This window comes from Aethalodelphis obliquidens, unplaced genomic scaffold (assembly GCF_003676395.1).
Source record: "Aethalodelphis obliquidens isolate GAN/ISIS:26980383/991018 unplaced genomic scaffold, ASM367639v1 scaffold7, whole genome shotgun sequence".
Taxonomy (NCBI): domain Eukaryota; kingdom Metazoa; phylum Chordata; class Mammalia; order Artiodactyla; family Delphinidae; genus Aethalodelphis; species Aethalodelphis obliquidens.
This window is the reverse complement of record NW_020837951.1, coordinates 30,518,885-30,545,172: the sequence shown is the minus strand read 5'-3', so window position 1 is coordinate 30,545,172 and position 26,288 is coordinate 30,518,885. Positions and strand designations below refer to the sequence as shown.

The 26,288-nt window shown below is 41.6% G+C and overlaps 2 protein-coding genes across 3 annotated transcripts in view; one reads left to right on the top strand and one right to left on the bottom strand.

Annotated features, from left to right (window-relative positions):
* Positions 1 to 11,073, top strand: part of PLPPR1 (phospholipid phosphatase related 1) — a 264,328-nt gene extending 253,255 nt beyond the window's left edge. Inside the window, exons 6-8 of one of the 2 annotated variants that reach the window (XM_027105354.1) lie at positions 869 to 1,045; positions 4,980 to 5,111; positions 9,974 to 11,073. In XM_027105354.1, coding sequence (XP_026961155.1) covers positions 869 to 1,045; positions 4,980 to 5,111; positions 9,974 to 10,006 — 342 coding nt within the window. In that variant the 3' untranslated portion in view covers positions 10,007 to 11,073. The remainder of the gene's footprint in view (positions 1 to 868; positions 1,046 to 4,979; positions 5,112 to 9,973) is intronic. The other variant, XM_027105355.1, reaches the window with a different exon arrangement.
* Positions 11,074 to 18,400: 7,327 nt separating this feature from the next.
* BAAT (bile acid-CoA:amino acid N-acyltransferase) lies at positions 18,401 to 24,416 on the bottom strand. The gene is made up of 3 exons (XM_027105353.1): positions 23,720 to 24,416; positions 23,280 to 23,482; positions 18,401 to 20,953 (listed from the first exon to the last, which is right to left on the bottom strand). The coding sequence occupies exons 1-3, from the start codon at positions 24,387 to 24,389 to the stop codon at positions 20,360 to 20,362; spliced, it is 1,467 nt and encodes a 488-aa protein (XP_026961154.1). The 5' UTR covers positions 24,390 to 24,416; the 3' UTR covers positions 18,401 to 20,359.
* Positions 24,417 to 26,288: the final 1,872 nt, after the last annotated feature.

Genomic DNA, 26,288 nt, shown 5'->3' with positions numbered 1-26,288 from the left:
TTTTCTGGGTTGCAAACTCATTTAGCACACTTGTTAAGAAGCGATGATAGATCAATTACGCCCTCTAGTGGTTTCTTGTAACCACCACCAAAGGTTGTGTAACAAAGTATTTACTTGTTTGAAAGAGGCACATCTTCCTAACTCTAAGCCACAAGGGACACATTTGGTAACTGAGCCTATGAAATACTTAGGAGTCTTACCCAGCTCCTCACAATGGAATAAGAACAACCTACAACTCACATGTCATAAGTTGCATCATCCTTTACTTACATCAGGACTTCCCAACTTTTTATATGTCGTGACCCACATAGAAAATTTTATCTTAAAACATGCTGGAGTAAATGAATGGATAGGGCTGATCAAGCTATCACAAGGATTGTGAGAATCAACTTCCCAGCACAACTGAAACGTATTTATGTGACACACTGGTTTGCAAGTTCTAATTCAGTCAATTAACTAATGCTTTTATATTCATTGAAAGTGTGAAGAATCCGCTAGGATTATGGAGGACACAAAAAGTGAAATGTATTGCCACTCACCTACCTGGTCTTCTCCATAAAATTAATTCTCATAGAAGATTTATTTGGCATCTGAGATTCTTATCTGGGTTTCCTAATACCCCAAGTGATTCTTTAGTTTGTTGCATAAAAACTGCATGCTCTGAACCTGATTATTATGCAGTCATTCATGTCACTGTAATTTCTGTTCCCATGCCCACCAGAATACAAAGCACCGAGACCCATGTACATTCATTCATCGTTCTTGCTTTGGTACAGGCCCGTTTGTGTGTGGTGTATGTCCGTGCATGTGTGTATATACACCGTATGCAGAGGCTGCCAGTCACTCCCTGATCTCTGTCCTAACCTAGATGTACATCACAAGCACAATCAAGACGAAAAGCAGTCGACTGGCCAAGCCGGTGCTGTGCCTCGGGACCCTCTGCACAGCCTTCCTGATGGGCCTCAACCGGGTCTCCGAGTATCGGAACCACTGCTCCGATGTGATCGCGGGCTTCATCCTGGGCACTGCTGTAGCCCTGTTTCTGGTAGGTCAGCTTCCCTCTACTTTTTTCCCCGCTGGTGCCCTCTGAAAGGCTGCCCAGGATCCTGGCAAGTCAGGCTCCCCAGACTCCAGTCTAAGTCCAAGGTCCTCTGGCCCCAACCTTGTGAGTTGCAGTTGCTCGCCAAGTATCCTGTGCCCTTTCTTTCAGAAATATGACTGCATATTCCCCCTGTGGGTCAGGAGTAGGATGGCTTCAGGAAGGACGGCTTGCTCCACTTGCTTCAGCCCTGGCCTTGGGGCTGGGCAGAAGCAATTTAGCATACCTTCAAACCATGATTCTCTAAATACTTGTTCAGAACGTACTGGGAGCATAAGCTAAGTGTTGTTTGGGGGAAGAACAGAGAACGAAATATTGACACAAGCAGGCAGCTCCTTCTCCAGCATTTCAAGAAACTCCACTCTGGCCCAGACTTGCATATCCCACTCAGAGATATGAAAACCCTCAGCTAACCACACCCAGACTTTTTAGGGGGACTCTTATCTGAACATGCCTCTTAGGCATCTTATTTCCACTGTAAGTGGCCTCTCAACGACATAATACTTCCTGGAGAAGGGTTCTGGTTAACTTATATTGATTTTTTAAATTTTTACAGATTTGAGGTATGATAGGCATACAATAAATGGCATAGAAAGTATAATTTGACCAGTTTTGACCTACAGATACATCCTTCTCTCCCACCCTTCCTTTCCCTTCATTCCTAAGCAACCACTGATCTTCTGTATTAGATTACCCTAAGATTTAATATTAATGGAATCATACAGTATGTATTTTTTATCCTGGCATCCTTTACCCAGCATAATTATTTTGAGATTTATCCATGTTGTAAGCATGTTATCAGTAATTCCTTTTTCTTGCTGTGTAGTATTCCATTGCATGGGCATACCATAGAGGTTCAGTTTTAAAAATTATCTTCCAGGATTTAAAATATACCCAGAAGGGATTTCCCTGGTGGCGCAGTGTTTAAGAATCTGCCTGCCTATGTAAGGGACATGGGTTTGAGCCCTGGTCTGGGAAGATCCCACATGCTGTGGGGCAACTAAGCCCGTGTGCCACAACTACTGAGCCTGTGCTCTAGAGCCCACGAGCCACAACTACTGAGCCCGCATGCCACAACTACTGAGCCTGTGCTCTAGAGCCCAGGAGCCACAACTACTGAGCCTGCATGCCACAACTACTGAGCCCGCATGTCTAGAGCCCGTGCTCCACAACAAGAGAAGCCACCACAATGAGAAGCCCCGCACCGCAATGAAGAGTAGCCCCCCACTCGCTGCAAGTAGAGAAAGCCCGTGCACAGCAATGGAGACCCAATGCAGCCAAAAATAAATAAAATAAATTTATAAAATAAAATAAAATACACCCAGAAGGATTTACAGTAAATCACTAGGCCTGCAGATGTTGTGCATGAAATCAATCTCCTAATAACATTCAGCAGGCCTCCCCTAGGAGACAGAAGCCATCACAGCCTGGATGTCCTTCCTCCCCTTCTGTCCTTTCTGGTCCAAGGCACCTGTTAAGACTAACATCTCATGCAGATAGATTTCACAGGCCTATGACCTAACTGCTCCTTGTCCTACCCCTTCCATACAGGGATTCTGTATGTATGTCCTCCCCAACATACAAAATGCACATATGCCTCTCCCAACCTCTAACTCAGAGTTTCCCAATATTTTTACCTGCTCAGATACACACAGAAAATGCTCGCATTCACTCAGAACATTAACTGGCAAGTTCCATTTGAATTCAAAATTATTTTTAATGGATCCAGTTTTTCTTTCTAAAGTAAAAGATGAGGGACTTAAATGCAAATTCTCTGGGTGAAGCAGCAGGAAAAGTGGTGCTGAGATGATCCTGAGATGTTGAACTCTCAGGAGATATTTCCCTGAGGGTGATTTTTAAAAGGGGGAGAGAATACAGGTGACTTCAAGAGAAGAGAGGATTTTACAAACAGAGATCAACAGTACATAAGTGAAGGCTTGAACTCCAAAGAAACACTTTTGCTGTCCCCATCGGTCCTGAATCCAGCTCAACCCCAGCTAAAGAGAAAAAGCGGTACTGACTGTTCCAAGCAATTTCATGGGGTCTTTATGGGATGAAATCCAAAAACTTTGTGTTTGCCGAGGCCCCATACACAAATTCTGCTTTAACATTAAACTTGTGTTCTCTCAGTAACTTGCAGCCCTCTTTCCTACCACTTGGTTACTGTTAAGTCTTGTATTGCCTTCCCAATTGATGATGAATGTCAAAATTTGTTTTCCACAAATGATCTTTATGTAAGACCCATACCTGCTGTTGAATGGGTCTGTTAGGAGGCAGGCCACACTGTCCCCCACTGTATCTGCATGTACACACCTCACATATACACTCGCCAAGCTGGGAAATGGGAGAAGCGGACCTTGTAGAAGAGAACAGAAGCATTCCAAAGCAGAGACTTGGAGGAGGCCGAAAAAGGGGAGTCTGAACAGGAGCATATTTGTGGCCTGTGCTCATTATGGTTTTGTGTTTCTTATGAAGATGAAAGTGGGGGAAAGGGGAAGGAAGTTAGTTGAACAATTACTACATGCCCTACACTTTATATACACCAAATTATGTGCTCCCAGGACAACCCTTACAATGTTTTTTACTGAGGTAACTTTGGTTTATAATGTATGTTTCATGTGTACATTATAATTTGACGTCTGTATACAGATGCTCGCCCCCAAAAGTCTACTTTTCATCTGCCACCATATAATTGACCCCCTTAACCTATTTTGCCCTCCCCCCGCCCCCCTTCCCCTCTGGTAACCACCAATCGGTTCTGTGTTTGTTTTGTTTATCTTGCCCTAACAGTATTCTTATCCTCATTTTATAAAAGAGGAAAGTGAGGCTCGCAGATAAGTAACTTGCCCAATGGCCACCCAGCCAGTAAGCCAGGAATCTGACCTGCTCTCTCCAACCCCAGAGCTCCTACACCCTCCACTTCTCCCATTTCCTGAATGGGGGAAGTTTAAGCAGAGCTGGAGAGTAAGGTAGAGGAGAGCCAGGTAGAGAATATTCATGTGAATGTTCTGTGGGGTTTGAGGAGCTACAGGAAAGATTCAGAGGCACTGGATATAGAAAAAACGATGCAGAACAATGGAAGAGAGTATGGAAAGAGACAAAAGACGGTTAGAACAGACTTAGTTATGAAGCGGCCTCAGTAGGAAATAAAGACAAGTGGGTAGTAATTTAGACAGGAAGTTTTAATGGAAGCAATAAAAGTGCCACTAATAAATGATGTGAATATTTGCTAAGTAACTTAAGGGTAATCATCTTAGGTAAGAGTTAAAGACTAGCTAACATTGCATTTTTGCTGTATGTTTGGCACTTGTTAAGAGGCAGAATCCTATAGCGGTGGTGTGATTTAGAGGCTATGGAGTTTAAATCTGTGTAACCTTGGGCAAGTTACCTAAATTCTCTGTGCCTCCTTATCTAAGTTGGAGAGGATAATAGTACCTCCCTTATAAGATTGCTGAGCGGATTAGATGAAGTAAGGTAAACCCTCAGGACAGTACCAGACACATAAGTGGCCCTCAGGACAGTACCAGACACATAAGTTAGCTGTTATTATGAGGTGCTTTACATTCATCATGTCTTTTAACTGTTGTTAATCTATGAGGTAGGTATTATTCCCATTTTTACAGGTGAGGAAACAAGCTCAGTGGGGGTAGACTGAGCATCCCTGGCCATCTGGTGATCAAACAGATGCTTCCTCAGCACCTAGAATGTGCTCCGCAGCAGACAGCCTGAACCATGCCCCAGGTCTTTCCATGGTCCCTACCCACTGGCTCACAAGTCACTATGCAACGACATTCTAAGGGGGAAGGCCTGCCACCCGCAGAGATGGCCAGGCACTGACGGCCGCAGTCTGACCCCAATCTTTTTTCCCCTCATCCTGCAGGGAATGTGTGTGGTCCATAACTTTAAAGGAACACAAGGATCTCCTTCCAAACCCAAACCCGAGGACCCCCGTGGAGTACCCCTAATGGCTTTCCCAAGGATAGAAAGCCCTCTGGAAACCTTAAGTGCACAGGTACAGTAAAGTGGTTTTAGCAAACCAAACCCGGAGGCTCCAGGCCTGTTATCTTGGAGGTCAACTAATCCATTTCTCTACTGAAAACAGGACATAACTGAATCCACCCAGCAACAATAAAAATCTGACATAAAGACCCTCAAGAACTTCACAGCTTCCCTCAATTAATCCTGTATTCCTTCCAGGGCTTGGCCCTTCCTCAGGAAGTTCTTAGTTATGTCTAACTTAAACCCCAACTGCTTCAGGATACCTTGACCTCCAATGTAGTAACACACTTGTGAAATTTACACCAACCCTGTGGGAGGCCAATTTGATTCAGTAACTAGGACAACATTTGGAAAAAAATGCTTTGTTACATCCAGTGATAGATGTAAACTGGCAGCACATTAAGAAAGGTTACTAAGTATCCTTTTGGATCTGTTTTGATGACCATCAAAAATTCAATGCAGCAGTACTAACTGATCACTTATTTACACCAGGACCTTGCTTCATGCCAGAGATGAATAACTAGCCATAAAGTCCTGTGCTCAAGGAACTCACAGATGATCAGGAAAGGTGTATATAAATCAGTAATCATAACATGGCATGCTGAATCAGATACACGAAGCACTTTGTGAACACAGATGAAGAAGAAATTTATTCTAAGGCAGGGAAAGCCACGGAGAAGACTTGCCACCTGAAATGAGCCCTGAAACATGGTATAAAGCACTGACTTTTGCCTGAGACAGTTGCTAGGTGCTTTACAAATATATTTTTATTTGAACAAAAACTTACTGAATCAGTAGTATAATTCCCATTTCACAGATTGAGAGGAATATGAAAATAGCAACAGTAAATTTCTTCCCCAAGCCACATAGCCAGCAAGTGGGAAAACTGGGGTGAGTAGCTCTTTAAGCAGACAGAATGGGGATAACTAATAATAAAACAGGGTTTTTATATCATGACACGTTTTGCATGTAGCTGAGTCCTGCTAAAGTGTTTATTTTCTGTAATAGTCTATCTCGAAATCTTGTTGAATTTGGCATTTCCTTACTAAATCATTTTTACAGAGTGCAAGAGAAGCAAATCTCCTCCCACTGGAATTATCATGTACTTCCTATCAATATAGTATAAAATATTTCACTATTTAAAGAGTAACTATCAGACGTCTGAGAAACTATCCTACTTCTTTTCACATTTAATGAAGTCTAATGTTATTAATGAACCAGAAAAAAAAAAGCTATTTCCACCTTGGGAAAAATATTTAGGGCTCTCCATTAAACCCAGTGCCAAGTATTTTGTTCGTTTTCCCTTCACCTGTATTAAGGTGAAAATTTTGACTTGGTCCAATTAGAAATAACATAGTGAAAATTTTACTACTGATTTATTTACATATAGCCAGTTAATGCAGGTTGAATGACGAATTAGCTAAATAACAAAACCTTGTAATGAAATGGTGAAATAGACTCTCCCTAGTTTTTCTTCCCTGATTATGTTCTTGTACCTGGTGAGGTCAGAGTGGTTCCCTCTATTTTTTGAGATGAAGCAACTAATGACAAAGGTGAATTCGAAACGCAAGCTGAGATGTTTGCCAAGTTCCACAAACATATCAGCCTGTCCTTGTAAATGCTGTCGACTTTACCCTGCATGTCCTGGTCAAAGAGCACCCTGTTTCTGCCCCATCCTTTTACCCAGCACTGCTCAAGCATCACCTTCTGTCTGAAGCCTTCTCCAGACCTCTCTCTTCTCCCTCAGGACCAGTAGTAGTTGACCAGGCCAAGAGACATCCAGGCCATGTTTTGGGGGATTCTACTTACATTGAAAAATGAGGTGCCAACCTGATTTCAAAACCTGCTATTCGCAATATAGATTTTAAAAATTCTTTAAAAATATGCATTAGTTTATTATTCACTACAGGCAGTAGTTGAACTTTTCAAATCTGTCCATGTATGTTTATTTCCATGTATATCCCCTCATCTGGGCACAATTTGAGGCCTTTTGTGAATACCAGGCTTGGGTCAAAGAGACCCCAGGGCCCCAGGTGTGACTGCCCCTCACAATTAATGTCAGTAATCCCCTCATATCTGCCTCCCACAAGGACTGAGAGATTAAGTATATGAACCAGGTCTTTCTTACCCTCTATATTTCCTGGCATCCACTAGGGGTGAAATAAATATGTGATAGATGGACAGATGCAAGCCAGAACCAAAACCTGAACTAGACCCTCTAGTCAAAACTGAGAACCTAAAACTGGGCTCTAGTCAATGGTAAATAGAAGTTTATGAGTAATGATGAACAGGACTTCTGTAGGCTAGTCAAAATAAAGCTACAGGAAGCCGGATGGAAAGTATTGCCTCTTAAGTGATGCCTTCCATTACTAGTTGTACAATATTCAAGTAACGAAGCATCTGCTTTCCACATGGGTAGTTAGGAGGATATACCCTTTATTTGTGGGTCAAGAAGAGAAAATGAGCATTTATTGCAAGCCCTCACATTCAGTCCTTACAATAATCCTGCAATTTGCATTATCATTCGAATTTATAGATGAAGTAAGGCAAAAAGAGTTTAAGTAACATGCCGAAGGTCACCCAGTCAAGATTAAGACCCAGGCCCATCTAATTCTAAAGGCCCTAAAAAAATAAAAAAAAAAGACCCTGCTTGCTCTTGTACACCACACGGCGTGACGTTTAAGGAAAATTCCATTTTGAAATCTACAACTCTCAGCATTGAATATGGAAACACGCTCTAGGGGACAGTGTGTGTGAGCTGAGCTGCACAGGGCTGGCAGAGTTTACACTGAGCTACACCTCTTCCAAAATAAATATGCCCTGTGTTTTCCCCGTGGGCGAGGGCTTCCTGTGCAACAGCAGCAGCCATGGCTTCTACTAGAAGCTGCTCCTTTGTAATTTCTGGGATAGAACCATCTTCCCGGGAGGGGGATCTGAGAGAAGATATGAACCTGTCTTTAAAGCACACATTCTCACACGTGAAGTCCATCCAGCTCTTCAGAGCGCCTCAAGGAGAAGACTGTCTAGCTGGGGAGGGAACGCCCTCACCCTCCCTTCCCTTCTTCCAGAGACATCCTTTCCCCTTTGCCACACAGAGCCCCAGAGCTGCAGTGTTCTTTCCTCCTCTCCAAAAGACCAACTCAAATTTGAGTATTTGCCTTCTGTAGTTGAGACGGTACATTTTCTAAAATCTTTCCCCAAACTAAAGAGAAACCAGAAAGTAAAAAATTACAGAATCCAAACGGAACAAAAATGGTCGAGTTTCCAAAGCATTATTTTGTGATGCAACAGAGCTGTTGTGTCCTAGAGAGACCAGCTCCGAGCTATCCTCGTCCTGTGGCCTCATACCCACTTTCACCTGCGTAATCAAGCTTAGCGTTGAGCAACTGTGTCTTTGTTGAACACAGTTTATATTAACAGAGAAATGAGAGATGAGCCAGTGTGTTAACTCACTGTGTGTGGTATAAAGTCTCCCGTGTCTCCTGATGGGGGCGGGGCGATATAGGGGGGAGATGATATTTTTTTCTTTAACAAAAAAGAAGGATCCAGTCTATCTCAAGACTCAGATGCCTATGACCTTATTCCAGAAGATTCTGATTCAGCCATTCTGGGGTGCAAAGCCATATAAGAAAATAGTCCCAGAGGAATTCTAATGCTCGCCACCCCTTGATTTAGAACTAGTGATATTATAGACTTCAAATTATAAATAGAAAAAAGAAAAGACTCGGAGAGTTAAAGAAATCTGCCCGAAGTCACCCAGTTAGTTATCTTAGGCTGTTAAACTACTTTATCTTTACCACCCACTTTTAAATGGACTCTTATAAACATATAAATGACCAAATTATTGACCAAAAGTTTAAAAAAGAAAGCATATTATAAAAGTAAAAACAAATTTTTCACATTATGGCAAGAAATATAAAAACCTCAATTTTCACAAATATAGGAGACAAAAGTACCTTGAAAAATATGGAATATTCAGTTTCTAAAATTCATAGTTGAACTCTCAAGAATACACATCTCTAGTGTCCTAAAAACAAACAGGAATCTGGAAACCCATAATGAATTAGATCTAAAGCCACCATTTCTTAAGGTATTTACCAATCCCACGGACTGGAAGTTTTAAGTTCAAACAAAAGAGAAAGACTTGGGCCTGAAAAAAGGTGGGATTATATATAAGTTATATAAAACCAAAGAGATAAGGGTTATTATGAACAAACCATATAAACAAAAATTAATGGAACTACAAGGAAAAGTGGACGAAGCTGCAATCATAGATTTTAACACTTCTCTCAGTAATAAGCAAATGAAATAGTAATAAGCAAATGAAATATAGTAAAAGACAGATGATTAATAAAGTTGATCTAAGGCACATATATAATCCTTCTCAAAACACACAAAACATTTAAAATAGACCACATGCAAGGCTATAAAGCAAATCAAGAAACTTCAAAAGCATTTAGATCACATTCTCTGGAAATTCAAAGATACCTCAAACCAAAAACCCCTGTGCATCCGAAAATATTAAACTCATTGCTCTGGAACTCATGACTCGGAATACATCATATAGAAATTTTTCAAAGATTAGAACTGTTCAAAATTAAAGCCACAATGTTAAAAAAAAGATGTGGGGTGAAGCTAAAGTTACTTTTAGATCTTCAAATGTTTCATAGAATATAGTTAAGTATGATATAAGACATGGTCTTATTTGGGTTGAAAATCAGGGAAGTTTTAATAGAAGAGGTAACAATTCGAGGGTCCTTGGAAGAGCATGTCAGGGAGCGGGAGCAGAATGAACTTGAGACAGAAAAGCAAGAGGATATTCTGGGGAGAATGTGTGCATGAGTCAACTAAGGTTTTATCTGCTTGTGTTCGCAGAATCACTCTGCCTCTATGACCGAAGTTACCTGAAACGGCTGACGTGTCACAAGCTGCTTTTTTTTTTTTTTAAATCACCCTCCAATTCGATACTTCAAGGCACACAGTTACTTGATGTCAAACTGTGAAGACAAGTATTATGTTTATCTAGTTAGAGGCTAATGTTTTGTACATTTTTTGTATGAGGAAGTGATGTAGCTTGCCCTGATTTTTTCTTTTTTTAGTCAGCTTTAATATATTTATGCCAGAATTTTAAAAAAATTTTCTTCTTCAGGTGTGCATTGAAGAACCACATTTATTCAATGGTTGATGTTGTTTTGTGATATTTGTACACAAACCTTCTTTTCTCAGTTTTATAGACACTGAAATGAAATAATTCACTTTAATCTTTTATTATCACAGTTGCTGCCTCCTCCAGAATTTTTGAATTTAAAAATAAAAAAAACTTCTGAGTTGCAGGGAAGACAATGTTGGTTTATGGTAAATCGCAAAATCAATTGTGTAGAAAGAAGTATTGCTTTGAAAAAGAACTTTTTCTGATTCCTTAACATGTGATTGCATTCTAAGTTAAAGTAACATATTAATAAAATCACCTAAATTATATAAACAATGGCAGGAAATCCTGGATTTGAGGAATGTTGGGTATGATTCTTAGGTAATGGCCTCTCCTGGTTAAGAAATTCAAGATCTTTTTGCAATTATGTCTTTGGGCTGGCAGGTGACACTGCAGCCTTCTTTCCCAAGAAACTGCCGGTACCAGCATCCCCTGTCAACTCAGTTTTGTAGATCATATTGTATGGACTTTATATGAAAATGAATATTTTACAGTTTGCACAGTATTATTTTGCAGAAAGGGTATCAGAGCATCTACAACCTAGAGCCCCAGAGCAACAGCTTGACTTTGTGGCTTTTAATTGTTCTAGAATTTTAACTGCATCACATTTTTCTAGCATGGTAATAACTAATGTGTAACTTCCTTGAGAGCGGGAGCTCCCTTGTCTGTATCTATCAGAATGTTTTCTCGACACTTCCACGTTGGTTCTTCTTAGCTTTTTTTGTACATGTTTTTTTTCTAAAGAAAAAAGTTATCACAAAATGTATCTTGGCTCGTGTCCTTTGTTTGAAACTTCATCCACTGGGCAAAGGTATTTGAAGAGTCACAATGACGTGACCTCAATAAGTGTTTATCCTCCTCAGTTCCAGGCCTATGGGATCAATCCTAATAGAGGCATGACTGATATGTCCTTTCATGAAGGAGTGTGTGTTTAGACAAAAGAATTCTTGAAATTAAGACACTCGGAGGCACATTCTGGATGCCTAGCAAGCCACCTTTGTCTTCAGCTTGCCCATAGATACTTCTAAGGTGTCAGTAAAAAGTCAGAATCATTTTTAGGAAAAGTTACCTCTGCTAAAACTCATCCCCCATCTCATTCAGGCTTAAACTTATTTGCACTTACATGTATATACACTCACACACATCTTTTGAGTGAAGTCTGACTAAAAGTTGGGAAAGTGGGCAAGAAAAGAAAGTGTTGAAAGCCCTACTCATCCCCGATGCTACGTCACAACCATAATCTGGTTGTTCAAAACAAGGAACCCAGAGAAGCTGTCATGACCCCAAGGCGGTGCTATACACGTCAGCATTGATATTAGAATCCAGGTCTGCCCAACTCCAAATTCCATTCTTTCCACTACACCAAAATGTCTGCAAACCAAGTCCACATCTTTTCAGAGGTTTTTCAATGTCATCTACCTACTTAGGTATTAGAGTATAATTAGATGGTGTAGCTGACCAAAGCACATCATGAGAAAGGTGCATTCTAGTTACGAGAAGGAATAATTTGTAAGCTCTGAGGCTTCCAATCTTGTATAAACTACCTAAGTATAATGTTGCCCAACTTCAGAGTGATTCATCTTCTAAATATATAATTATTTAATAACGGCAATGAGAGCTCAGTTTCATTGTTCATAAGACATTCTGAAAAATACTGCCAGACTCTATTGATTTTACATTGCCCATCTCTTATCACAATGGGAGACCATCTAAATATCTGACTACCAGATATGGCATTTCCAAGAACGTAAGTTGACCAAGTGAGGGTTACCCTTCTCCTCCTTTCTCTGGTTTCGATCTGGAAGAACCAATTAGAAGTGTTCTGAGATCTCTGGCCACAGACTCCAGTTTCCTGGCCTTGATATGTTATTGATGACTTCAGTGAGGGATGCTCCACAGGACACGACACTGGGGCACTTGGAACTAAGGACCATCTCTGGGCTCACATCCCTGGGATCACGGAGCCAGTCTGATTCCTCCCATTATGACAAGGCAACCTTAGTGTTACCCCTGATTTAGCCCCAAGTCATTTCACTGGCTTCACATTGATCTTGGAAGCCTGCCATTTGAGATTCATTTCATAAGGCTAGAGACCCCCCACATGGGCCTTTTACCCAGGACAAAGCCCTCTGTGTAAGTAGGAGGAGTGGTCACTATCACCTCAGGATGAACTCTGCAATGAGCTTTTCTTCCTCTTTTTAAAGAAAGCCCAGAGGAGCCTGAGAAGTCTGACTCAAGGTGAGAGGGAAGCAGGAAGAAACAAAAGAAAGGCTGATATAGTGTGTGGACATAAGCAACCTCATGAGACTATTAGCCCCTGAGGATATTTATGACATCTTTCAGTTCTTTGATTCTGCACCCAGAATAGGATCTGACAGAGCCAAGTTTGTCAAATAGACAGGTTCCAGGGTTCCACTTAATTTGTCTGAAGGAGACTGTGACTCACTTGGAAATAAAGAGAATTTGCATGGGGCCTGAAGGTAAATGAAAGATAAGTGTATTTAGATACAGAAATAAGGGTGAGGAAACTGCACTCAGCAGTTATGAAGATGTGGGTGCCTCTCTTGGTAAATTCTAGAGCTCTCTCTAATTAGACTATAATAGACAGAAGGACTGTATGTAGCTCCAGTGAATCAGAAATGCAAGCAGGCATAATGCCATATACAGGAGGAGGAGCAGACATTATTGGTATGATTTAAAGAGCAGAAGAGACAGGAATAGCATTTTTGTTTCCAATAAATTGCCTTGACTTCCCTATTATATGCAACTACCAGAACTTCGAGGGTGTTTAAGTGTCTTGGAGGCAGACACAAATACCAGATTGCCCTAGTTCGTTGTAAGGAGGTTGCCTTAAGTCTGTTACACTATTCTTGCCCTGCTGAACTCAAGATGTGTACTAGAACGTGTCTGTTATTTACTGTCATCCCTTCTACTATCACGGGAATTTTGGAATGAACATCAAATCTCTTGCTTGCATCCTAGTTCTTGGTCCAAATATCCCAGGATTGAGTGATACAATCATTCAACAGGTATTTAATGAGCATCTATTATGTGTCAAGAGTCATGCCAAGAACTGGGAATATGCAACAAAATTGACCTACTTCTCACCCTTATGGAATTTTGGGTCAAGTGGAAGAAAAGGAGGACCACAAAACATTTAGTGCTTTGAAGGGAGACCTAATTTAGATAGGGCAAGTGTTATGTCTTCTTTAAAGTGACATACACATTACAATGAGTTGGAGATGAATAGACAGAAAGTAGCCAAGAGAGCAGCATGTACAAACGTCCTGGGGCAAAAACGAGTTTTACACATGTGAAGAACTGAAAGAAAGCCAGAGTGACACCCACTATCGGGTACCATTCCAGGGAAAGTTTAGGGCCGGGGGCCCCCTACCTTTTGCCGAGTCCTTTGTGGGGGTCCAGCTCTTCTCTGTGTTAAGGCAGCCGCCAGCAGAGTGGCCTGTTGTTTCATTCTCCATTGTTCCTTTTCCCTAAACATGGTCCCTGCCATTAAAAATTTTAAAGGCAATTTCAGCAATCTAAGACATAGGCATTCCTAAAGCCCCTTCCACCTTCTGCATTTTCCTCTGTGTATTAGAGGCCCTCTGACCAATAAGTCATATTAACCATCTTTAAATTCTCTGGGCCTTAGGGACTGTATCTGTATATGCCCATAGGCTTTAAAGATCCTCTCTAGAAATTCTGAAGGCTCCTCATTCCGTTTCTGCATTCCCTCCTGTGCTTCATTAAGGCTTCTTTGTTTCGGCCCTCTCTTCACAATCCTGCAAGAATGCAGTCTTGATAATGTCCAAGTTTGGGCCTATCCCCAGCATCACATCCCAGTTAGGATGCACTGCTGGTTTAGCTGTGCTGGCAGCAGCCTGTATCGGGCCGCCAGGGGTTTCTGAATGAAGCTCACCTGCCTCCTCCCCAGCTCTACCCAGCACCATTCTACATGCTCCTGAAATGAGGAGGGTGGTTAATAAATTTTGAACACCGGCCCAGGTCGGGTTGTGGGTTGCAAGAAATCGATGAAAGAAAGTTTTCCATTGTCTTTGGGTCATCTCTATAAGTTGGCATATTTTTCTTGCAATTAAATAAATCTGAAGTTGAAAAAGGAGAATGGGCCCAGGTCAATCCCATCGGCTGCCCCATTTCAGCAATCACACCTCCAGTGGGGACTTGCCTTAAGGGATTTTGCCCCACCTGACAAGATCAAAAAACAAAATCCCGGGCCTTTAACCCAGGTAACTCAATGGCTGTAACCTTTTATATTGTCTGCCCACATCCCACCAGGTGGGTCTCCAACCCACGACCGGGTCAGGATCGCACAAACAACCTGGGCATAGGTGTGTTTCTTTAACGAGGTTACCCAAAAGACATCTTCCAAACCCAAACACCCAAAACCATTTTTTTTTTTTTTTTTTTTTTGCGGTACGCCGGCCTCTCACTGTTGTGGCCTCTCCCGTTGCGGAGCACAGGCTCCGGACGCGCAGGCTCAGCGGCCCTGGCTCACGGGCCCAGCCGCTCCGCGGCATGTGGGATCTTCCCGGACCGGGGCACGAACCCGTGTCCCCTGCATCGGCAGGCGGACTCTCAACCACTGCGCCACCAGGGAAGCCCCCGAAACCATTTTTTCAAAGCAAAACGAAACTAAGTGCTGAAGATTGGTGGCACCTCCCCAGAGAAATCCCAAGGACGGTCCTATTACAAATGGACCAGGAAGCTGCTTGGATTCGTGCACAGGCTCTCAGCACCAGCAAGAGGCCAACAAACCAACAGGCAAAATTCCCATCTGAACTTACCTCCTGGTTGACCCACCAAAGTTGTTACTGAGCCAGGTTCATTTTTCAAGAGGCACAGCAAGCCAAAACGCTGAGTCACCAAGGCTTGAAGCAGAGGTTTTACTCCCAAGGCAGGCAAGAGAAGAAACCGGAGAACGAACCTCAAATCCACCTCTCAGAAGACAAGGGGCTGGGTTATTTATGGGATGACCAATAAAGAAGCAGGGAAGGCTGAGGCGTGGGGGGAGTGGGGAAAGGTAATTGGGAAAGGGTGCGCGATAATCGTGGTCCTGCACAGGTGTAGCTAAGCTACAGGCCTCTGTACGTTCAAAAGGTCACCCAGCGGACACTAGCACCTGCCAAGCTGGAGGGTCGATGGTGCTACCCTTAACTAGCTCAACTTGAACTATACACAGCTGAGACTCCAAGGTCCTGGAAAATAACTTAGGCAAACATCTTGTTTAGGCTAGGAGCTGCTTGGAGGACATGCAAGTGTTAAAACGACCTTGATTAATGAAGGCAAGTGAAATGGATTTGACTAATCATTACTCAGTTTCAGATAGAACCAGCGGAAAAATAAAAGCAAGGAAATGCGATGAGAAAAGCATGTAAATACATTTTCGAATATTATCTTTATCACACCACATATAAGCTCAAAAAAACATTTATTAATTGATGGTGGAATCATCACTAATTTGTGTCCAGAATTTGACATCCCCTACCCATACCCCATCTTGTAATCAGGGTGTCTAGAAAACCATTTTATTAGTTAAAATATTGCTTGGTTAGCATGAAAAAAAAATTCTTTTAAAGGTGAATAGTGTATACAGATCATTGAATAAGCCATGGGAAAGGCCTGCTGCACAGTCCTGGTCCCATGGCTAAGATAACTTTTCTATTGTTGACCCATCTATATTTCCTCTATTGGTGGATTTTCTTCTCTGACCCAGTTTTTCTCATTCAGGGCAATGATGGATATTCACTAAATCTTTCTCCCTGAGGCCAGAACACACCTCTGGTTGGTCTGAATTTTTCTTTCTGTATGTGTGGTATTATCAGTTAAAGTATTGTAAGGCTCTCTTTCTTTGAACTAGTCTGTCTTTTAATATTATGTGTTGAGGTAACCAAACTAAAAAATTATAAAGACACCATATCCAACCTAAATTCTAGTGGAAGCCATAATATAACAGACAACAGAAGACTGGATTATTTCATCCCTAGCTACTGCGACCTGGGTAGATACTGCTGTCAGGCAGGTGAAATAATAGTTACATGAGTTTTGGAGGAAGACTATAAACTCAATCCCATTGTAAAGTCATCTGTACTTGTGTGGGCTTAGGTATGTTAAAACTCCTCAAGGCTTAGTTTACTCACCTGTAAAATGGAAATAATTTACTGGCTACCTATCCTGTGATGGTTAATTTTATGTATCAACTTGACTGAGCCATAGGGATCCCAGTTATTTGGTCAAACGTTATTCTGCATATGTCTGTGAGGGTGTTTTTGGATGAGATTAACATTAAATTCAACAGACTGAGTAAAATAGATTGCCCTCCCTAATAAGGGTGGCCCTCACCCAATCAATGGAAAGCTGAATAGAACAAAAAGTCCGACCTTCCTTTAAAAAGAGGGAACTCCTCCTGCCTAGCTGTTTGAGCTAAGACGTCTGTCTTTTCCTGCCTTCAGTCTCATACTGAAACATCGGCTCTCCTTGGATCTTGAGTCTGCCCGCTTTCGGACTGTAATTTACACTATTAACTCTTGTGGTTCTCAGGACTTCAGACTCAGACTACAATTACAGCATCAGCTCTCCTGGGTCTCCAGATTGCAGGTTGCAGATCTGGGGACTTAGCCTCCATAACCGCCTGAGCCAATTCCTTATAATAAATTTCTTTCTCTCTCTGTATATTTATCTTGTTGCTTCTATTTTTCCAGAGAACCCTGACTGAGATTTTGGTACTGAGAGTGTTTCTAAAGAAACAGTTTTAAGGATGAATTTTCTGAATTGGTTCTGGCGTTTCTGGAACTGGCTCTTCAACCTGATTAGATTTAAAGTTGCTAATAACTCTATTTCAAGTAGTAAGGAGAATACTGATAGTCTACGGCATCACCTGGAAATGAAGATATGAAAAATATCACCACTGGATACTCCTCATCAACCTCTTATAAGAAGCAAAGAGGGACTTCCCTGGTGGTGCAGTGGTTAAAAATCCGCCTGCCAATGCAGGGGACATGGGTTCAAGTCCTGGTCCGGGAAGATCCCACACGCTGCAGAGCGACTAAGCCCACGTGCCACAACTACTGATCCTGTGCTCTAGAGCCCGCAAGCCACAACCACTGAGCCCGCATGCCACAACTACTGAAGCCCACGCACCTAGAGCCTGTGTTCCGCAACGAGAAGCCACTGCAATGAGAAGCCCAGTCACTGAAACGAAGAGTACTCCCTGCTCGCCACAACCAGAGAAAGCCCGCGCACAGCAACGAAGATCCAATGCAGCCAAAAATAAATAAATTAAATAAATTAAAAAAAAAAAAACTAAAAACAGAGCTACTATATGACCCAGCAATTCCACTCCTAGGTGTATACCTGGAGAAAACCATAATTCAAAAGGATGCATGCACCCCAATGTTCATTGCAGCACTATTCACAATAGCCAGGACCTGAAAGCAACCTAAATGTCCATCAACAGAGGAATGGATAAAGAAGATGTGGTACATGTATGCAATGGAATATTACTCAGCCATATAAAGGAACGAAATAGTGCCATTTGCAGAGACATGGATGGACCTAGAGATTGTCATACAGAGTGAAACAAGTCAAAGAGAAAAACAAATGTATAATATCACTTATATGTGGAATATAGAAAAATGGTACAGATGAACTTATTTGCAAAGCAGAAATAGAGTCACAGATGTAGAGAACAAACTTATGGTTACCAAGGGTGGGATGAACTGGGAGATTGGGATTGACATTTATACACTATTATGTATAAAACAGATAACTAATGAGAACCAAATGTATAGCACTGGGAACTCTACTCTATGCTCTGTGGTGACCTAAATGGGAAGGAAATCTTAAAAAGAGTGGATATATGTATACGAATGACTGATTCACTTTACTGCACAGCAGAAACTAACACAACATTGTAAAGCAACTATACTCCAATCAAAATTAATTTAAAAATAATTATTGGTTCCAAAAAAATTAATATGAAATTAATGGGGTTGTCATGGAGAAAAGATGTAATGCATGCTGAAGTTCTTGTCTGTTGGGGCAGAAAAGTAAGTATACCGATTATATCTCTTACTTTTTTATTATGAAAAATTTGCAAGCATACATAAAAGTAGAGAAAACAAACTTCACTATACCGATCATCTGGATATAATAACTTTTCACATTTGCCAGATTCCTGTAGTATTTTAAAACAATCCCCAGATACTGCAACGCTTCACCTCTAAATATGTCAGTATGCATCTCTAAAAAGTTACTTTTTTACATAACCCCAATACCATTTTGACCCCTAACAAGATAACAATTTCATAGTATCGTTTAATATCCAGTCATATTCAGAGTTCTCTAATTATCCCCCAAATGTCTTTTTACAGTTACTTTGTTCAAACCAGGCCCACACATAGCATTTGGTTGATATGCCTCTTAAGTCCCTTTTAATTTTGAACAATCCCCCAGCTCACTCCAATGCAAAAAGGAAAGCAAAATCCCACAAAGTGAAAAATTCCATATTTTTTCATGCAATTAACTTGTGAAAAGAGACAAGGTGAGTTGGTAATTAACTTGTGAAGAGACCAGGTCATAGAATGATGGACAATCTCTGTTTGTCTCCTTGTAGCACCATTTAAGTTGTTCACTAACTACCACATTAGTAAGAAGTTTGATCTAAGGGCTTGATTAGCTTCAAGTTGAAAAGTGTTGTTAGAAATAGTTCTAAGCAGTGCTGGGCGCTCCACATTACATCTTGTCATGAACCACAACAAGTCAAATTGACCATTTTTAGAGATGCTAAATTTGATCAGTGGGTTCAGGTGGAGACAATCTGACCCCTCCATTGCAAAGTGAGGTCCTTATAACCAGCAAGTTATCTACAGGATGATACTTTGTACTTTGGTAAAATTACTCTTGGGTTTAAGGGTGGGGGGAGGGAGGAAGCAAATCAGAAACTATTTAGACATTAACAAAATGAGAACACTGCATATCAAAAAGCCAGGAAAACACAAATATGGCAGAAGGAATGAACTTATTTCAAAGAAGCATACACTGATGAATCAGGAAAAATTAGATTTGACCAATAAACAACCCAAAAGCTATTCTAAGAAAAGGTTAATAAAATAGACAAATATTTAGCAAGTCAGACTGAAAGGAAAAGGAGAAAGCATGCAAATAAACAACAGGGGATATGTAAAAAATTATGAGAAAAATGTGTTCCAGAAAATAGGGGTGAAATTCTGAGAAAATATAAATGACTAGGTTGGCTTCAAAAGAAATTTTAAAGCCCAAACTAGTCAATATGAGAAACTGATCTAGTAGAATTAGATGAATAAGCAAAATTAGTCCATTAATGAATGCAATTCACCACATTAACAGATTATAGGAGAAAAGCATCATGAAAATGATAATAGCTAACTCTGATATAGAAATTGCTATGTGCCCGGCTCTCTTCTAATCACTTTAAATATAGCTCATTTAATTTCACTAAATGCTCCAAAGGCACTTGAGCATTTAGCCCCACTCCTGATTAAAATTATAAAAAAGAAATATATTTTAGGAATAAAAAGAAGCATCACTATTCTAAAAAAGAATTAACGTATCTACTGGAAATCTCTAGCAAGGATTACCCTTGATGGTGGCATCAGGAACTTTTCATATCAAATGTCAAATTCAACCCACAATGGTTTAAACAGAAAATGATTTCATAAGTGACTTCAAAGTTCCAGAACATTCATCTAGATTGGCAATACCTGGATCCAAGGTTTCCCTTACCGGGGTACAAAAGGTTATTCAATTTGCAAGGGTATCACAATTTTGAAATAGCAACGTACCTGGTGCATATAAACCAAGATTCACTTTACAAAAATTCAAAGCACATACAATTTTGTCAGAAATATTTCAGATGCACCTGATTCTTTGACTTTGTCCAATTTCCTTCCAGTTGATTCAAGATGACTGTGAATCTAGAGAAATCAAGAGTCCCCTCCCCCACCCACATCCCTGCCTTATCCAATTTTTTTGTTTCTCCTCCCCTATCATCACCCTTAGAGTGTGCTTCTGCTCTGAACAAGGTGTTGCCTGAAGAATTTCTGGATCTCTCCCCAGGCGTGCTCCTGGGCTGCCGCGTGGCCCACAGGGTCCCCCCCCCAAAGCAGGGGGCAGAAGAGGCCGCGGCTCCAGGACGCATAGCACAGGGGCAAATAGGGCGGCTCTATGAGGTGGCCCGCCCCGGGGTAGAGCAGCATCCTTCCGTTGCTTCTGCCGTGCCTCCGCAGCTGGTCCAGGGCTTGCTCAGCGTACTCTCTGCTATTGAAGCATTCGTCATCCTCCCCTATAACGAAGAGGATTGCACCCTGGGCCTTTTCAATAGGAAGCACACTGTGTTGATTCAGTGCATCTCGGGGGTTCCCCTTGTAGTGACGGAGGCACAAAGCGCCCATGATGTTGAACTCCATGCGCTCCGGCAACGAGGGGATGGGTGTTATAACCAGATCCCGGTACTTGAGCGGAAATTCAAAGATGGCATTGCACCCATTGATGCAGACAGTGGCTGCCACCTCCTTCAGGTAGCAGGCCATGGCCAGCCCGATCTCTGCACCTTTGCTCACAGAGATCACTCCAATTCCTGGCTTTTGGATCTGAAGGAGAAAATAAAGGAAACCCATTACAGGACATTCTCTGAGAAGGAGCTCTCCTAGAGGCCAGTAAGCTAGTATGATGGGAAGAGTTTGAAAATGTGGGGTGGGAGTCCTGGCACTAAGGTTTACCGGCTTTGCGACTGAGAGAGAATACTACCTACTTACCCTCCCTAAGCCTTACTGTCTTATGGGGGTGATAATATTACCTACCTTGTAGGACAGTTATGAAGATTAAGTGAAAAAATAGAAATTAAAACTCTTCACCCAAAGCAGAGCTCTATAAAGGCAAAAAGGGTCTAATACACCAGCAACATTAGACATCACAAGAGCAGAGGCAGGTAAGATTTTTGAAGAATCGAATTCTTCTCTCCAGCTAGTAAAAGAGGTGTCCCAGTTTCTTTCAAATATTAGGTAAGTGTAATTCATACTTAAACAGCATTTTACAGCTACAAAGGATTTGCATATTTGTTAAACCAAAGGCTAATCCTGGAAGGATTGGGAGTGTAAAGATGAAAGACTTAGATTCTGTAAAAAACTGAATGTCAGTTCTCAGTCCACTAGGAAAAGTAGTAGGTCACAGGAGGGAGTCCTTAACTTTGGGGTGGGCCCAGGGACCAGAGGGAAGGGAAGAAGTCTGAGGGATAAATGAGGAAAGGAAGGGCATTCTGGACAAACAATAGCAAATACATAGTGACCCTGTGTGTTAACTTTGCTCACAGTTGTATCCCCAGCACCTTTCTATCATCAGAATCAGCTGAAAAAAAAACTTTTAAAACTTGAGCTTTCTGAGATCCAGTTTTTGTGTTTGTTTGTTTTGTTTTGTTTTGTTTTGAGGTACGCGGGCCTCTCACTGTTGTGGCCTCTCCCGTCGTGGAGCACAGGCTCCGGACGCACAGGCCCAGCGGGGCACGAACCTGCGTAGGCCCAGCGGGGCATGAACCCGCGTAGGCCCAGCGGGGCACGAATCCGCATCCCCTGCATTGGCAGGCAGATGCTTAACCACTGCGCCACCACGGAATCCCCTAAGATTCAGTTTTTTGAGAGCTACTTCAGTAGGTCTGAGTGGGCCCAAGAATCTGATACTATAAAATATCCCCAAGGAAATCCAGTGTGCATCCACATCTGGGAACCATCCACGTGAGGAGTGGATTGGGAAGTGAGGGAGGAGGGCTGTAAATGGAGACGGGAAATTGATTAATGCACTATTGCAGCATCACAGCTGAGCAATGATGAGGGACTAAAACAGCAGCAGGGAGGGTGAAGAGGGTGTGATGTACTGAGAAAGAACCTAAAACACTTTGGGATGGGTTGAGGGTATGGGGAAAGGAAGAGGGAAGAAACCAGATGGGCACAGGTGACAAGGTGGATTTATTGAGCGTTTACTATATGCTCGGCCCTCCAACAAGAAAACGGGGATTCAGGAAGTGTAAGTCTCGCTCAAGGTTACAACAGTATCAAGGGGCAGAGGTGGGAATTGAACCTCTTCTGTGGAATCTGACTACAAATTGAATTTTGGCAATTGCCCTTTCTCCTCATACAATGTCACAAATAGTTAAATTTGAAGTGAAAAAAAAAACTAACTTGAAAACATTTTACCTGGGATTTAATTCCTTCTAGGCAATCCTTTAAACAGAGCCAAATATGCTTAGGAAAATCACGTGTATATTTGATTATGATGATGATAACACTGAAGATGAGGATACCGGTGATGCTCCAATAGCAAACATATCCTATCTCTTCTTGAGAAGAGTCAAGGCTCCAGGAGAGAACGATGTAAGTTGGGGAGTCAGGATGACTTAACGGTTTGGAGCAAAGACATTGCCCCAAGGGCTCTGTCACTTACTGGCTGTGGAGTGTTGGCCTCTTACTTAACTGAGATGGGTATGCCTTCTCATCTGAAAAATGAGGACCATGTCAAAAGTACTAACTTCGCACAGTAATTATAAGCATTAAATGAGATAGTGCATATAAAGTATTTAGCATAGAGTCTAACAAATAGTCACTTAATAGAAACATTAGGTGATACGGTTGTTTTACCCTGTCAGGTTGAACTGTAAGAAATACCGGATATTTGAACATTTTTGAACTAGCAAATGAAGAGAATCATAATATACCCACCATTTATTGTCTTCTTTGTGCCAGTAAGCACTAAGCTGATCCTAATCAACTCAACAATCCTACGAGGTATGTATTATTATCTGCATTTTCACTCAACTGTGTGTGCCCAAGTCTAAACAGACTGGTGATATAGGCAGAACGGACATTTGTGATTTTTTATTTTTTTGGCTATAATGTTGCCAGGTAAAATGAAAAGTATTTTAAATACCTTGGGATGAGCTAGTAGCAAGTTGGCAGCTTCCTCAAAATATTCCAGGTCCACCTCCTGCAACTGCTTGGGCAGGTCTGCGTAGGCAAAATATGCTAAGGCCAGCACTGCAAAGCCGTGGGCAGCCAGAAGACTGGCCCGATACTCAACTAGACCCCCGATGCCCCCAAACAAATCAATGAGTCCTGGGAAAGGGCCTGCCCCTAAGAGCAAGAAAAAAGAGAAGAAAATGAGATCACAAAGAGCAACAAGAGGGTCGAGTAGGTGCCAGCGAAAGTACAGGCTGAGCAGAATGAGTTCCACCATCACACACACAACGAAACGGCTTATTACTTTTAAAATATTGTGGGAAATACTAGTTTGCCAACAGTTTGATGCCCTTTGTTTTTGTTTTTATTTCCATGAACCATGTCTTCTAGATCATGAAAGATTAGTCTCACCTGGAGGGAGGAAAAGGGCTCCTCGCACACGACCTTCTTGGACCTGCACCCGCTGCATCTGAGGGCTGGAGAACCAACGCTGCACCACCTGGCTGGCCCTGGGCTGAACCTCCCCTGACTTTTGTAAATAAACGGAGTCATATAGCTCCAGAGTGATCCAAAAGGGGCTGTTCATCACATCTTTCTTGATCTGCCTCTCAAAAGCCTTCTCAGGCTTCAGAGACCAGAAGAGGCCCATAGGGTGGACCCCCACGTAGTGGCCGCCCAAGGCAGGAGCCTGCTTCAGGTCCAGCTCACCAGCCTTGCTGGCCCTGTAGAAGGCTCTGGACTGGTACAGATTCCCCTTCTCATCCTTCATAGATGCCATGAGTGTCACCGTCTGCAGTGGGGGCAGGCCTGTCACTCGGATGTGCACGGGCTCATCCACGAGGGCACTTGCTGGGGTGGCTGTCAGCTGGAACATTGGCAACCGGCAAAGGGACCAAGTGGTATTTCCTACCCTGCAGTGAAAGAGAAAACTCTGAGTTGGAGACTTCAGTTCCGAGGAAGAGGCCCAGACAAGGCTTATATTAGGTCTGGCCAAGGCAGATTTCTGGATACTAGTGCAAAATACACAGGACATTTGGAGGAGGGAAAATAGGGTGTTGCAGACAGTATTCATTATTCTCATTTTACATATGAGGAAACAGGTTAAGTGACATGCTCAAAGTCTTATCCATTACAACACATGCTCACTGTCTTATCCATTACAACACTGTAGGAAATCTTAGTTTTGTGGTTTTGAGTAAGTTGAGCTTCATATCTTCAGTTGAGATCATTCCCAGGTGACCTATTTCACTGGTGTTTGTTAGGATCCGAGGGGGTAATGCATGATTAAGGGTTTATTGGAAGGATCAGTGCTGCTTTTCAACTCCCATACCTACATAAACAAGAAACACGTTATGCTGTTGTTTCTTTTTTTCTTTTCTCTTTTTTTAGTTTCCAATCCCTCCCTGCCATTGTAAGACGGACTGCCAGCTCTTTTCAGAGTTCCCATTATTTGTTCTTTTTAAGGGAAAATAAAACTTCATGATCTGCTTTTGTGGCTTTCCAACAGAGTGATAAACATAAAATATTGTTTGTAGCAAAGAGAATGAAATATACATTTGATCAGCTATTTCATACTCTCCTCATTTTATAAGCAAAATTTGGGGTACTCTCTCCCTCCTTCCTCCCTCTGTACATTCCTTCTTTCTTTACTTTCCCTCCTTTCTTCTATACCTCATTCCACAAAGGATTTGAACCTGCTTATAGATAAAGGAGGCATAAACAAATAAAAATAAAATAGGATCTGGGAAAATATGAAGTAGCATCAGAGACACTGAATGAATGACAGCCAAAGGAAAAAAGGCAATCTCTCAGTTGTGTTGTTCTAATTAGTCTCATAGAAAGGGTTACCAATTTCTCAAAGGAAAGGAAAAAGTGAGGCCTTTCCAATATTTTCCTAAAAGAAATTTCTCATATGAAACTTTGACATAGGTATGCATCATTTTTCCAACAGTATCTTCACACAAATGGTAGTAACAGGTGTTCTCTCAGAAAGCTTGATCCTCCAAGGGATCCTTGATTTTATTTTACAGAGGAATGCAAAGTGAAGCCTTTGGGGTTTAGATTTGTGAGCAGAAAAGATTCTGGAGAAAATAAACAGGCTCTGGCAGTGCAGGGGCAGAAGAGGGGTTTTAATGCCCAGTTCTTCACTGTTGAAAGCAGGTCTTTGGAGGAAAGAGAGGGTCAAGGAAAAATGCATTTTGTGCTTCTTTTAAGAAAGTGATTTCCTGCAAAGGACGCACTCCCTCCCACCTGACCCCCATCAACAACCAGCATTACTGACCATTTCAAAACTCATGGTCAATAGAATAATTTGGAATAAATAGAATGATTGTGAATGTTTTCCCTCAATACCAGCAGAGTTCTTGGCAGAAGAAGGTGGCATCAATTCAAACTTCCTGGGTCTTTCATATGTATCAGGGAAATGGGACCTGTAATATGAATAAGAACACCCCACATCCCATGTGACATTTCAGTGCTCCCTTGGTATTTTCTGATCTGGTCCTTCCTATAACTCTGTATCTGCTCTTTCCTCCTTCCCAAAAAGAGATCATTAAGAAGGGGTACTTGCGTGCCCTATTCCACAAATTCTTCTTCCTTCTCAAAACTTCTATATAATTTATTGACTCGATATAGATTTGGTTTTCAAATTGAATTAATTTGAATTAATTAACATAAGTATTCTCCTGCATTCCTGCGTGCATCCCGCATCTGGTCTTATTCTTCCAGGCGGACTGCAAATTCTTCAAGGGCAGCAACTATGTGTTAAAACTTTAGGAATCCTATTGATACTCATATAGTAAATTATACAATGTACATGCTTCAGAGTTATGAAATTCATAACAGGGGCAGGAAAAAATAGCACCAAAAATGTAATTAAAATACTTTACTTACATAGTGCTTTTGTAATATAAAATATTAGAGTCTCTTCCCAAGTCAGGGTCCCTCTTTATCTGAGAACTGCTCCCTAAAGCCCAGAGAT